General features: G+C 38.9%; 1 protein-coding gene across 1 annotated transcript in view; it reads left to right on the forward strand.

The window, feature by feature from the left end:
• Positions 1–5,255: 5,255 nt before the first annotated feature.
• The window catches only part of DYTN (dystrotelin), a gene marked incomplete at both ends in the record, with an annotated part of 50,509 nt that continues 42,948 nt past the window's right edge, over positions 5,256–12,816 (forward strand). The window contains one exon of the mRNA XM_082630407.1: positions 5,256–5,274. Within this exon, the coding sequence (XP_082486533.1) occupies positions 5,256–5,274 (19 nt within the window). The remainder of the gene's footprint in view (positions 5,275–12,816) is intronic.

Raw genomic sequence — 12,816 nt, forward strand, 5'->3', positions numbered from 1 at the left:
ATCTCCACAGGAAAGCAATATGCAACATAGATCATAGGCAGGGGACTCTCTCCATGCACAATGCTAATGAGTCTCTCCTGATTGATTTTATTCAACACATTTCTTGGATGCTTACAATGGCTCATACAGTATGGGAAGCAAACACTGAGGATCCAGAGTATAATTCTGCTCCTAATTCTGAAGTGTAGGGGTCTTTCCCACCACTAAACAATTTTCTGACATCAGCTGCATGTCCTGCAATCCAACTCAATTCTAATACAATCTACCTGGAGATAGGGTCAGATCCCACAGGCTAAGAGCTCAGTCCTATAAGACTGCGCCCCAGTACACATACACACACACACACACACACTATTTCAGACACCAATCAAAAGGCCAGGTCGTCACCTGTGCTTCTGACCAATGGCTATAGATCAGATCCCCTCCTTGGGTTAGATTAATTTCCTAGGACAACTCACAGAACTCAGGGAAGCATTTTACTTAACAAATTAACAATTTGTTTAAAAAAGGATATAACTCAAGAGCCAGATGGAAGAGAAGCACAGGGCAATATACGGGGAAATGTTGCAAAGCCTCCATGCCCTCCCCAGCATGCCACTCTTCCCAATTCTCCATATGTTCACCAACCTGGAAGCTCTCTGAACCCCATCCTTTTGGGGTTTTATGGAAACTTCATTGTAGGAATTATTGATTAAATCATTGGTCATTGGCAATTGCTTCAACCTCCAGCCCCTCTCCCCTCCCCAGAAGTCAAAGGGGTGAGACTTAAAGTTCTAACCCACTAAACAGGTGGTTGGTTCCTCTGGTAACCAACCCCCTATCCTTAAGTGCTTCCAAAAGTCACCTCATTAACATAATAAAAGACAATTTATCACTTTCATCCCTTAGGAAATTCCAAGGGTTTTAGGAGCTCAGTGCCAGAAAGGGGACAAAGGGACAAAATCCAAATATATATTTCTTTTTATGAATCACAGTATCACACATGAACAAACAAGACAAAAGAGCTCTTATTCCTGCCCCTGAGGAGCTTGCTTTCTAGTAGAGAAAACAATGATAAATCAGTAAACAAATAAAGAACCAAGATGACCACAGGTTGTGCTAATAGTTATGAATAAAATGGAGTTATATGTTGAAGCTACTTCAGATAAGGTGGTCCTGGAAGACCTCAGGGAAGCCCAAAGAATGAGTTTGTACCCTTAGATCAATGTCTACCCCCCTTCCCTGCATGTCTTTCACCCTCCTCTGCCTCTGGTAATGGGGAACGACCATTCTACTCTCTGTTGCTTTGAGGTAGACTTTTTCTTTCTTTTCTTTTTGAATTCCATGTGTAAGTGAGATCATGTGCTATTTGTCTTTCTTTGTCTGGCTTATTTCAAATTAGCATAATATCCTCCAGGCTCATCCATATTGTCACAAATGGCAGGATTTCCTTCTTTTGTAAGGCTGAGTAATATTCCATTATATATATACATCACATTTTCTTTATCCATTCATCCACTGTCAGACATTTAGGTTGCTTCCATATCTTGACAACTGTGAATAATGTTGGAATGAATGTAGGAGTGCAGATATATCTTTGAGATACTGATCTTATTTCCTTTGGCTATATAGCCAGCAGTAGGATTGCTGGATGACATGATAGTTCTATTTTTAAATTTTTGATCAACCTCTGTATTGTTTTCCATAATGGCAGTACAAATTTACATTCCCACCAACAGTTCACAAAGGTTCTCTTTTCTCTATTTCTTCTTGAGTCAATTTTAGTAACTTGATTTGTTAAAATTGTTCATCATGTATATAAATATGTATATAAAATTATCCTGTAATTTATGTAAGGGACTACCTAGACATTTTAGGGTATGATGTGTTAAGGCTCTTCTTTCTCTCTTGGAAGTTAGAGTCTTCAGATGCATGTGTAAAGAGCTATCAGATACTGAACAGAAAATGGCTGCCTCAAAAAACACTACCCATGCATGATAAGGAACAGTCACCAAGTTTCTGGTTGGTGTGGAGTCTGTCTAAATCAGAGCAAGGTGTGATTGTATGGGGAGATTGAACCCTCTTCTCACCTGCTTCCTCAGGGTAGAGCTACTCCATTTCAGAAGGTAAAGACAGTGTCAATTACAAAATTTTGATTTACAGAAACTACTGCCATACTAGTAAAAAATGTCCCCTTGTCAGTTACCTATAATATTGTAAAATTGTAATAACTTGCTTTGATTTATAACCCAAAACATACTACAAAAAAGAAAAGAAAGTCTTAATGCAATTAAGTCTATCTGAGCTTGAACCAGGAGGTGCAACAGTAATTAAAATTTTCCAGTTAACAGAAGTAAGTGAAACCAAAACTGTCCTCTATCTTTTATCTCAGCTGTCCAAAATCAGCCAGGCTGAGAGCTCAGGACTATCAGTTGCCCATTTGCTTAAATTACTTTCCAACAACCCCTAGTTCATTCTCATGTACTTAAACATTTGTCTACTTAATTATATCATTTTGCCTGGAACTTCAGACAACTTTTTTTTTTGATGCAAAGTTTTTGATCCATGTAATTAATCAATGCCAGAGATATGCTCAAATCTCAACATGGCAGCATTCAGGAAAACATTCCAACCTCCCTCTATTGCCAATACCTCAGATATTTTGTTATGTCTTGATGCAGATATAATGAAATACAAAACTTCTAAATATGTTCTCAACTTTGAGTCTGTAGTACTCATACAGATACAGATTTCCTATGAGAAAGACTTTTTCTCTTCCTACATTGTCTTATCTCCTCCCAGAATATCAACAAAATTCATATAGAGAAAAACAAATGATACATTTTCCTCCCTCCACTTGATCCCATTCTTGCCCCATTACTAATCAACTTTCATTTTAAAAAATGTCCCAAGTTTCTGTTTTTAAGAAACCAGTAGTGTGATACCAATACTTTTCAAAAAGAAAGGGATAGATTGGTTGTCGTTGGAGATCATACTGATTTTTCTCATGGCACATTCTGGAGCGGATTAGTGACCACATCATAATTGTTTTAGGAGCATCAATTGGGAGCATGGACCCAGATATTCTGGCTCTCCAGGTACTGCTCATGGAGTAATATACCTATGCTTTGGGTTCCAGCCCTTTTGAAAGACCTGTCTCCAGCCACCTGAAGACGTTCATGGTAAAGTTCTAATACATTTGGTTGATATGACTTCATTTTTTAAAAATAAAATCCTGGAAATAAAATAAAATAAAATAAAAGCCTGGGACTTCCCTGGTGATGCAGTGGATAAGAATCTGCCTGCCAATGCAGGGGACATGGGTTCGAGCCCTGGGGCGGGAAGATCCCACATGCCACGGAGCAACTAAGCCCGTGCGCCACAACTACTGAACCTGCGCTCTAGAGCCGGTGAGTCACAACTACTGAGCCTGCGTGCCTAGAGCCCATGCTCTGCAACGAGAAGCCATTGCAATGAAAAGCCCACACACCACAATGAAGAGTAGCCCCTGCTCGCCACAACTAGAGAAAGCCCGCACACAGCAACGAAAACCCAACACAGCCAAAAATACATAAATTTAAAAAAAAAAAAGATGGTAACTAGAAAAAAAAAAGTCCATTAGGATTACAACAGGTTTATTTTTAATTTGAACTTTAAAAAATACATTTTCAGATTATACTTAGAACTTAAGAGGAAATGTGCATTCATAACAAATTATTATCCTTTTGAAGACTTGTATTATATTTGGTGCCTTTAAAAAATCTGTAATCGTACCTCTGTATTTCTAAAAGAATTAATAATCAAATGACTTAGATTCCATCCCTAGGTCACTCGTATCTGGCATGGTTAGTAAGGTAGCTGGGATGTGGAGTTCTTCATACTGTTTCTTAATCTCTGTGGTAACCCTTGTTCTCAACAGCACCCAGAAGTTTTACTTGTCTCTCCCACACACGAAATCAATACTGAAATAGCCCTTTGAAACAGAGATGTAGGAGTAGTCTTAAATTATGCAACATCTCTATTACTAATGAATGTACTTCTGTGAGCCCTTAAAAACAGTGCAGCCGCGATATCAGTTTTGTGTGTAGTTGCTGGACAGTCAGAACAAGACATCCACTCTCCATAGGAATGCCACATCTGGAAATCTGTTAGTACTCAACTTTTCCTTCTTCCAAAACTGCTGAGTAACCTCTACAGAATGTATGACTAAACTGCTTCCCCAAGGAAACTAAGAAAGGTAAGGACCTGGAGTGGAGGCAGATAGATTGTATCTCCAGGTGCACTGTTGACAGGATGGGAGACTGGACCCTTCTGCACCTACCTGGGGACTTCAGAAAGGGCTCGGGGAAGTGTTTCTACACCAAGAAGAATTCTAACCTGACTGTCCTTGCTACAACTTTTCAAAACAAATCTTACTTGAATATATTTGGAACCTTCCTGGTTTGGGGCAAGTCTGGTATTTTTCACTATTGCTATCATATTTTTAAAGAACAAATGTAATCAATTTTGTTTTCCTTTCTCTCTTTGTAAAATGTTGCTTATCTGCCCAACAATTTGTGCCTTCATTAATATACTCATTAGAAGATGAGGAAAAGTCCTACCTAAACTTAATTACCATGTAATTTTTAAAAACAGTTTTCAACTACCCATATTAAGAAATGTCATTCTTAGAAATGTGTTAAGGTTTTATTATAGCATAATCCATTCTTCTCGTTGAAAGCAAACTGAATTGTATACACACACAGACACACATAGATACACAGATATATGTGATAAGGTGTTCAAATGGATAGTATTTTTCAGATACTTAGTATGTAGAATGATGCACTATAGTGCTATTAGAAATTCAAGCACTGAGAGCTTCAAATTTTGTCCTTCAAAATTCAAGTAAATTTCCATTTTCTTGAAGTGAGAATTCAGTCCACACTTAAAATTATAATGCCTCAAAAGTTCTAAGTATTCATCGTATTAGTTTCAGGAGTTTGTTGCCAGCTTCCCTAGAGAAGTGACCAGTATAAGAAGCTTCTCCCTGCTTTCCTTATTTTTTACCCTCCCAGGAGTTTTTAGTCTCCCTGAGCACCTTGTAGTCATCGTCCCACTGGTGAAATGACTTTGCTTAGTTGCCTTTTTGCTCCCCACCCAGCAATTAGGACCACTGGCCTGAAATATCTCTGATACATCCAGCAATTCCACTGCAAAAGCTCCTGCTTAAAATATTGGTTCATTTCCAGTTACAAGGACCTTCTTGCCATCTGTTATTCCAAGAAATTCTTAAAATGGACCCAGATAAACAAGGTAAGTATTATTGTTAAGTTTTTGAGCACAGTTTGCAAACAAAAAACTCAGGCACAGATGTTGTATTTTCAGACTTCCAAGTTGCAGAGGAGTGACATTTGGCAAATGCCTGGCTGAAAAAGAAACTATGGGATGACTGAAAAGACTTTCTCCATTTTCTAAACAGAAATTCATAACATATTGACGAGTATTTGGTCTGTTGTACCCAAAGCACCAAAAAATAATTTAACAAAAGACTTGATCTCAATATAATTGCACTTTAAATTGCTATTCAAATACACAAAAAGTGGCTTATCTTATTTACATATATCTTCATAGTTTACTATTAAAATGACATCACTGTAGATATTTTAATGTCAGGGGTAAGTTCACTGTACTATTTGAGGCCAAAGTTGAGAGAAAAGTCTCACAGTTGTTATTATATGACTATTTGATAAATGGATAGAGGGAAACTAATTTCCTTTTCTTCCAGCATCTCTGAATGCCAGGGTAGGCCCAGGACTGGCTTGTGATATTTTTATTGTTGGACCTAGTGGCAGCCTTATTCCCCTAGCTAAGATCTAGATTGTTAACTTGGCCTGTTTTATATAAAATTCTGTACTATCTCAAGTTATTTATCTGAAACAACATTTTGAATGATTCAAATTATCTTTGGGTTTCCCAGTATTGGGCCTTCATATTAGTAAGCTTAACATAAAGCAGTAGATAATCCATTCAAAGCCCACTTTTCTCTCCCTAAGGTGTGTTTCTTAAATGTAGTGTGTGTGCATCAGAATCATTTAGAGGGTTTGTTAAAATGTTGGGCTCCACCTCCAGGGTTTGTGACTCAGTAGGTCCAGGGTGGGGACCAAGAACATGAATTTCTAACAAGTTCCCAGGCCATGCTGATGCTACCCACTTAGGACGATTGGCCTAAAATATCTCTTTCTGGATCATCGAACTAGATGATGGGCTGTTGAAAGAAATTTTATTACATTCTTAGTATCTGTAGAAAATGACACATATTGATTTGGCTAAGTAAAAATATGAATTGTTTAAAGCAAAACAAAGTTCCCAGTTAAATTGCTTCCATGAACAAGACCATATGTAGCTTTGTAGCTTATATTATTATTTTTGTGAACATTTCAAATTACTTTGTTTATAGCTTTGGGTCTGACACATCCAGCAATTTCTTCCTTTCTTGAGTCTTCTCTTACCAGCAGGAGAAAAAAAAAAAAAGAAGAAGAAGCCTTGAGGAGGCACGGCTGCTGGTGAATCACCTGGGATACTCATTCATTTTCCCCAAGTACTGTATCACAGCTTGCCATGTTATGCTGCATACGTTCATCAGATGACACTGCAAAACATAACTTGACAGGAGTGTGATGGGCCAGATGGTAGAGCAGCCATAGAATCACTCTTCCACCAACAGCAGCATCTGGGAGCCTGCAGACTCCCCAGCTTGCTGATTCTGTGTTCATTTGGTGCATCTGAGAGGAACCAAGGCACAAAAATTGGCCAGTTTCCAGAAGGAAAAACAATGTTGGCCATTACGTTTTTGTGAACCATTTCCACACTATTGTGGCTACTCTCCATGTGTTTTCCTTCTCCAGACTTAGGGCAGAGGTATGACTTTTCCCCTACTCTAACATTGGACTCTTATCTGAACACTAAGCATTTTTAAAACATAAGGAAATAGTAAACAACAAAAGAGAGTAAATTGTAGGTCTCTGATGCGGTTACACCTGTTCAAAAAAGAATAACAAAATATAGAGGGTTTTTAAATAAGCTGTCTTGTTTAATGACACTTCCGGGCACAGCCCACATCCTCCTAAGGTAGGTGTCTTTGACTCATGATCATATGTTGATCATTGAATCAAGGTATATTTGAGGAGAGGCCAGGGGTGTGCTCTAAGGTCTCAAGGGTGGGTCTGACTTGGTTCAGCGCCGTAATGCCCTGAGTGGCTTAGCGTAGTGCCTGGCACTCAATATCCATATGTGGAACAGCCAGGACTTGACGCCACAACACTCAAGGGCAAGAAACAGCCTTTTCCAAACCAAAAGCTAGTCACTGTCACTTGGTATGAAATTTAGACTAAGTTAAGTTTGGGAAGCAGCCGTCCTGAGACAGAAACTCTTTCAGGTTTTTCCTGAACATCTGGTCTGAAGTGTTCAGAATATCTGGTCTGAAGTACCATCGTGGCCACCACTCAACTCTGCTCTTTGCCTTTGGCTTTGGGGTCCACTTGAAGACAGGGGACTCCTTGTCAAGACTGGACACAGAAATCCTTGCCAAGCCTAGTGTCTGGTCTCCCTAGTTACACAACGCAGCCATTCTCTCCACCCGGGGAACTGCTAGTAAGGGAAGCCCCGGAATCAGCCCTCAAACTTGAACCCCAGTTAGGCATCTCCCACTTTCCTGTCCAGGTATCAGCATCTCTCCCGCTCTAGGGAAAAGAGAGTCATAGCTAGAACAACACTAAAATCAAGATTGGTTTGCAAAGGCAACTGAGATTCCAGAATGTCTGTATGTATATGGGTCAGGGAGGAGGGGCCGGGACAGAGGATGAAGTTGAGGTTCAGGCAGTGAGGGATCCAGGTGATATTTGCCACAGCAAAGCCCCTCTCAGAGGGAACCTGCTCTTCTGGCCATCCAGCATCTGGTCACGTTTCTTCTGCTAAACCAGTGCACCTGCTTTGGAAGAACAACTTCCCCCTGATTTTAGTCCATGAAATTCTAGTAGTGTTGATCCCAACTCTCCCATTTCCATGGATAGCATTGATTTTTTGATGGGCCTTTCATACTAAAGCCTGAGTGGGTTGACTTCAGGGTGGCCCCTGAAACACTGACCCCTTAAAAGGTGGTAAGTCTCCCAAAGGAGTAAAAAGAGCTTAGACCTTGGAACACACAGAGAAATGAACATGGAAGCATTGCCTTTTCATTCTTTAAATTCTCCCACTGCTGCAAGAACAAGTAAGAAATTAATATTACCATAAATTATCCTGCCACATACGTTTGAATCAATGAAATCCCCCATCAATCCCTTGTTTTGTTTTGTTCAGGGCCTGCTTAGCAAAGGCTAAAGAGCCTGCTGTGTTTCTAGTCACAAGCACTTCTCCAGCACACAAACCATTTACTCCCAATTGCCTGAGTTTTATGGTAATCAGCAGACAATAAATTTGAAAATAGCTTTATTTTCCTCAAGGCATCTTCCCTTCAGCATAATAAATACAAGTAAGTCCTGGGCTCAAAGCTTGTTTGCATGTGAAACCTTGCTTCCAAGTGAGCATTATGGGTATAAAGTGTATTTAATTGAAATTTGTTATCACAAGAAATAGTAGAGATGCAACGTTGCTTGGCAGTTCTTTCCAAAGTGTGTGACTGGTTTCCTCTCTCACTGCCTGCTGTAACAATACCATATCTTTACCATTCCTCAAGTTTTCTGCTCTACCATCTCTTCCTAATTCTGAGTGAACTTGTCCCCAACTTCATAAAGAAAACAGAAACCCTCAGACATACCTTCTTTTCCACACCCACCATCATATCCTTTTATTCTTCCTCTCAGGGAATGAGGGGAAGTCCTCTCAGGGGCTTATGCCAAAGCTAATTCCTTCACCTGTACATCTTCCTCCATCCATTGCCTCTACCTCAGAGATTGTATCAGTTAGCTACATTTCAGTTACTTGTAAGAGAGAACTCAGCTCAAAAAGGATTTATTGCCTTATATAATTAATTACCCTAGGGAGAACTAGCTTGCTCTGAGCCCAGACAATGTCAGTAGGACGTGGTTTCTCTCCATCTCCAAGTTCATCTCTACTCTCCTTCGTGAGTTGGTTTCATGCTCAAGCTACACATCGCAACAGGAGAGTAACTGCTGCTGCCAGCTATGATTACAATTTCAAGTCCAACAGGAAAAAATAAGTCTTCTTCCCTGGTAACTTGAACAAAGAGCCCTTGATCCAAGTTTCATTGGTCTATTCTTTGCCTGACTTTGGTTATGAGTCCACATCTGGGGAGGGCAATGATGCTCTCATTGATCGGGTAGACCTGAGCCACATGTCTTCCATGGAAACAGGAGCATTGGAATGAAACCAACTAGAATTTCATGAACTAAGATCAGGGGAAGGTGGTTCACCAGAAGAAAGGTGAATGGATGTTGGGTGGCTACGGGAACATGTTGTCCTCTGAGACAGACTTTGCTATATCAGGTACCTCCTGGAACTCTACTTCCTGGACCCTCAACCTCATCCTCTCTCCTGACCCCTCCTCCATGACCCATACATACATTTTAGAATCTCTCCTGCCTTTGAAAATCAGTTTTGATTTTGTGTGCTTTTCTAGCGATGGCCCTCTTGTCTTCCCTTCAGATTAAGGATCTTGAAAGAGTTGTCTGCTTTTATTTTTTTTCTTTACCTCACATTCATTGATCAATCCTGTGTAATTTGATTTCGGCACCCATATCCCCATAAAAGTGCTCTTATGAAGCCTTTAATAGTCAAGTTAATCAAAAACAGAGACTAATTTTTAGCACATAGTTGATCTCCTTGTGGCTTCCAGATACTGAATTATTGGCTTGTCTCTACTTTCTGAAACTCACCTTCCTTGGCCTTTGTACCACTGCTGTCTCCTGGTTTCTTTGGCTTTCCCTTCTTCTTCTTCTTCTTCTTAGGTTTCTCTTTCCCCTCTGGTACTTAAATGACTATGTTTCTCAGGCATACTGTTACTTAGCCTAATTTTCTCTTCACTTAAAGCACTCTTCTTAGGCAACCTAGTAGATGGACATGGTTTTGCCCACAGTCAACACTAATGACTCCTAAATCTCTATCCCATCCTAAATAGCAACACTGACCCCCAGATACAGAATCAAAAATTGAGTCCTTTTCAACACCCTGAACAGCTCCTCCTCCCAGCCAGTATTCACTAAAACTGAGCTCTCAGTCTGGTAGCCACTAGCTACATGTGGCTATGGAGCCCTTGAAATATGGCTAGTCCAAATTGAGATGTGCTGCAAGTGTAAAAAAATATTGAATTTTGAAGACAATAAGAACAGAAAATGTTTTACTAATAATTTTTATGTTGGTTACATGTTAACTAATATTCTGATAGATTAAATGAAATAAATCATTAAAATTAATTTCACCTGTTTCTTCTTACTTTTTAAAATGTAGCTGCTAGAAATTTAAGGTGACATATTTGAATCATACTATATTTCTCCTATTGGACAGCAATACTCTAAAAATTTCTCATGGCTACTCCCTCCATGCTGGGAAATCTCTTTAAGCTTCTCCTTTTCATCACCATGTGGAACCCTCTGGCTCTAGTCCAGCATTCCCAGTTTCTGACCTGTCACCTTTCACCTGGACTCTGCTTGATCCACAAGCCTTCTCAGAAAGATACCTTGACCAATATGTCTGCCTATTCTCTCAGGTCACCTTAGCTCCAGGATTTGCAGTCCAAGGACCATGCCCTCCAACTCCCTGTACTCCAAGCCCAAGTCTCTGGGGACAAGTCCCAGTTCCAGAATCCTGGACTCCCAAGTGTCTGGGAGGTAGTTTCAACTGCCTATTGGACAGCTCCATTCAGATGTCTTACAGAAACTTCAAACTCAGATGTTGAAAATGAATTCCCATTCCACCTCTATGCGCAAACTTTATCCTCCCCCATTATTTCCTACACTTGGTCTCCCTCCCACGTCCAATCAGCCACCAATCCCTGTCAATTTCACTAGAAGATTGTGCCTCATATCTCTCCCCAATTTTCTCTCCCCAGTACCATTCAGATCTCTATCATGTTATAGGAAGTAAAAAATTAAACCCCTCCCATAATGTACCCCAGTGCCCAGATAAACAGTTAGAAATTTGATATATAACCTTTCCTACTGTGTTTATTGTGTTCTTTCTTGCTATTAGTTTTTATCATTTACAAAAATAGGACCATACTAAGTTGTAGACACATTGCCATGGATTTGGGCTTATAATCATGCTTTAAAACATCTTTCAACCTCAAGACTGCCAAAAATTTCTTCTTTTAATTGTCTTAGAGTTTTAAGAATTCATGTTTAACTCTGTAATACATCCTGGTGTTATTTTTGTTTATGATCTGAACTAAAGTACCTATATTATATTTTTCTAACTAGTTATCCATCCAATGACCCCAACACTATTTATTAAATAATCTATAATTTCCTCATTGATATAAACCACCGATATAAAGGGAAGTTGTTGATTCTCACTGAGTTAAAACATCATCTTTATCATATGCTAAAACCCTATGTATACATAGGTCAGTTTCTGATTTTGTCCTGTTCCATTACTCTATCTGTTCCTGAAATAAGCACACATTGCATTTATTCTTACAGATTAATTTTATATTATTTTGTCAAGTTCAAAATGGTAGTTGGAATTTGGGTTGGAATTGCTTTAAATTTATAGAAGAGAATTCATATCTTTATGCTATTGAACATTCCTAATCTAGGAATATCCAGGAATGGAGGAAATAGATCTCTCCATTTATTCATATTATCTTTAATATAGCTTTCAATAAAGCTTTATAAGCTCTTACACATTGTTTTGTTTACTTTAGGCATTTTTTAGATGTTAAAAATTACCTGTTCTAACTGATTATTCTTGGTATAAAGCAGTGGTACTCAAAGTATAGTTCCTGGACCAAAAGCATGAACATCGCCTGGGATTAGAAATGCAATACCCAGGCCCCCCCACCCAGACTCTGGGGGTAAGCTCTGCAATCTGATGCAAGATAAAGTTTGAAAACCACTGATATAAAGGAAAGTTATTGATTCTCATACAATTGTCCTAAATCCAGCCAACTTGCAGATGATCCTCATGAATTATCTGGATAGAGAGGCAATCAGAACATCTGTACATCTCTTCCTTCCTAAAATTTATAACTCTTATTTTTATTTGTTTCTGTAGATTAGAATTCCAAAACAGGGACAGCAAATAAGTTCCAATTCTATTATTATATGCCAGCTCCAATGGACTCATACTGACATCATGGAGGGCTATCCTTCAAGGATAGATTCCGCCCTATCTGGCACAGTGTGGAGGGGACAGGGGTGGTCCTGATGCCCTGTATTTTATTTCTCTGCTTCAGACTAGAGTTGGATCACAGTGGTGAAAAGGGGGATGGGGGTGATTTTTTCCTGACTTTAACAGGGATGTCTTTTGTCTATCTCGCTTTTATACGAAATTTGCCTTTTATTTCTGACATTTTAAGGATGTTTCCTCTCTTCCTAGATCATGTACCAGTTTTTAAAAAATCAGAATGGCTGATGAATTTTACCAATGCATTTTGAAAATCCGCTGGTTCAGTAACTTTTTTCCTTCTCTTAATATATGAATTAACTGTTGAACAAATTTTAAATTCCTGAAATAAATCTTTCCATATCATGGAACATAATTCTTTAATATGTTCTTGAAAATATTTGCTAATATATTATGTTTTATCTTTGCTTTCATCTTAAATAAGATTTGTTTATTTTTTATATATCTGATTTAGATGGTATTTAGATGAGACTTCAAACTTTAGACTTTTGAATTGAT

Source organism: Mesoplodon mirus (assembly GCF_964341445.2).
Source record: "Mesoplodon mirus genome assembly, chromosome: 8".
NCBI classification, from domain to species: Eukaryota; Metazoa; Chordata; class Mammalia; order Artiodactyla; family Ziphiidae; genus Mesoplodon; species Mesoplodon mirus.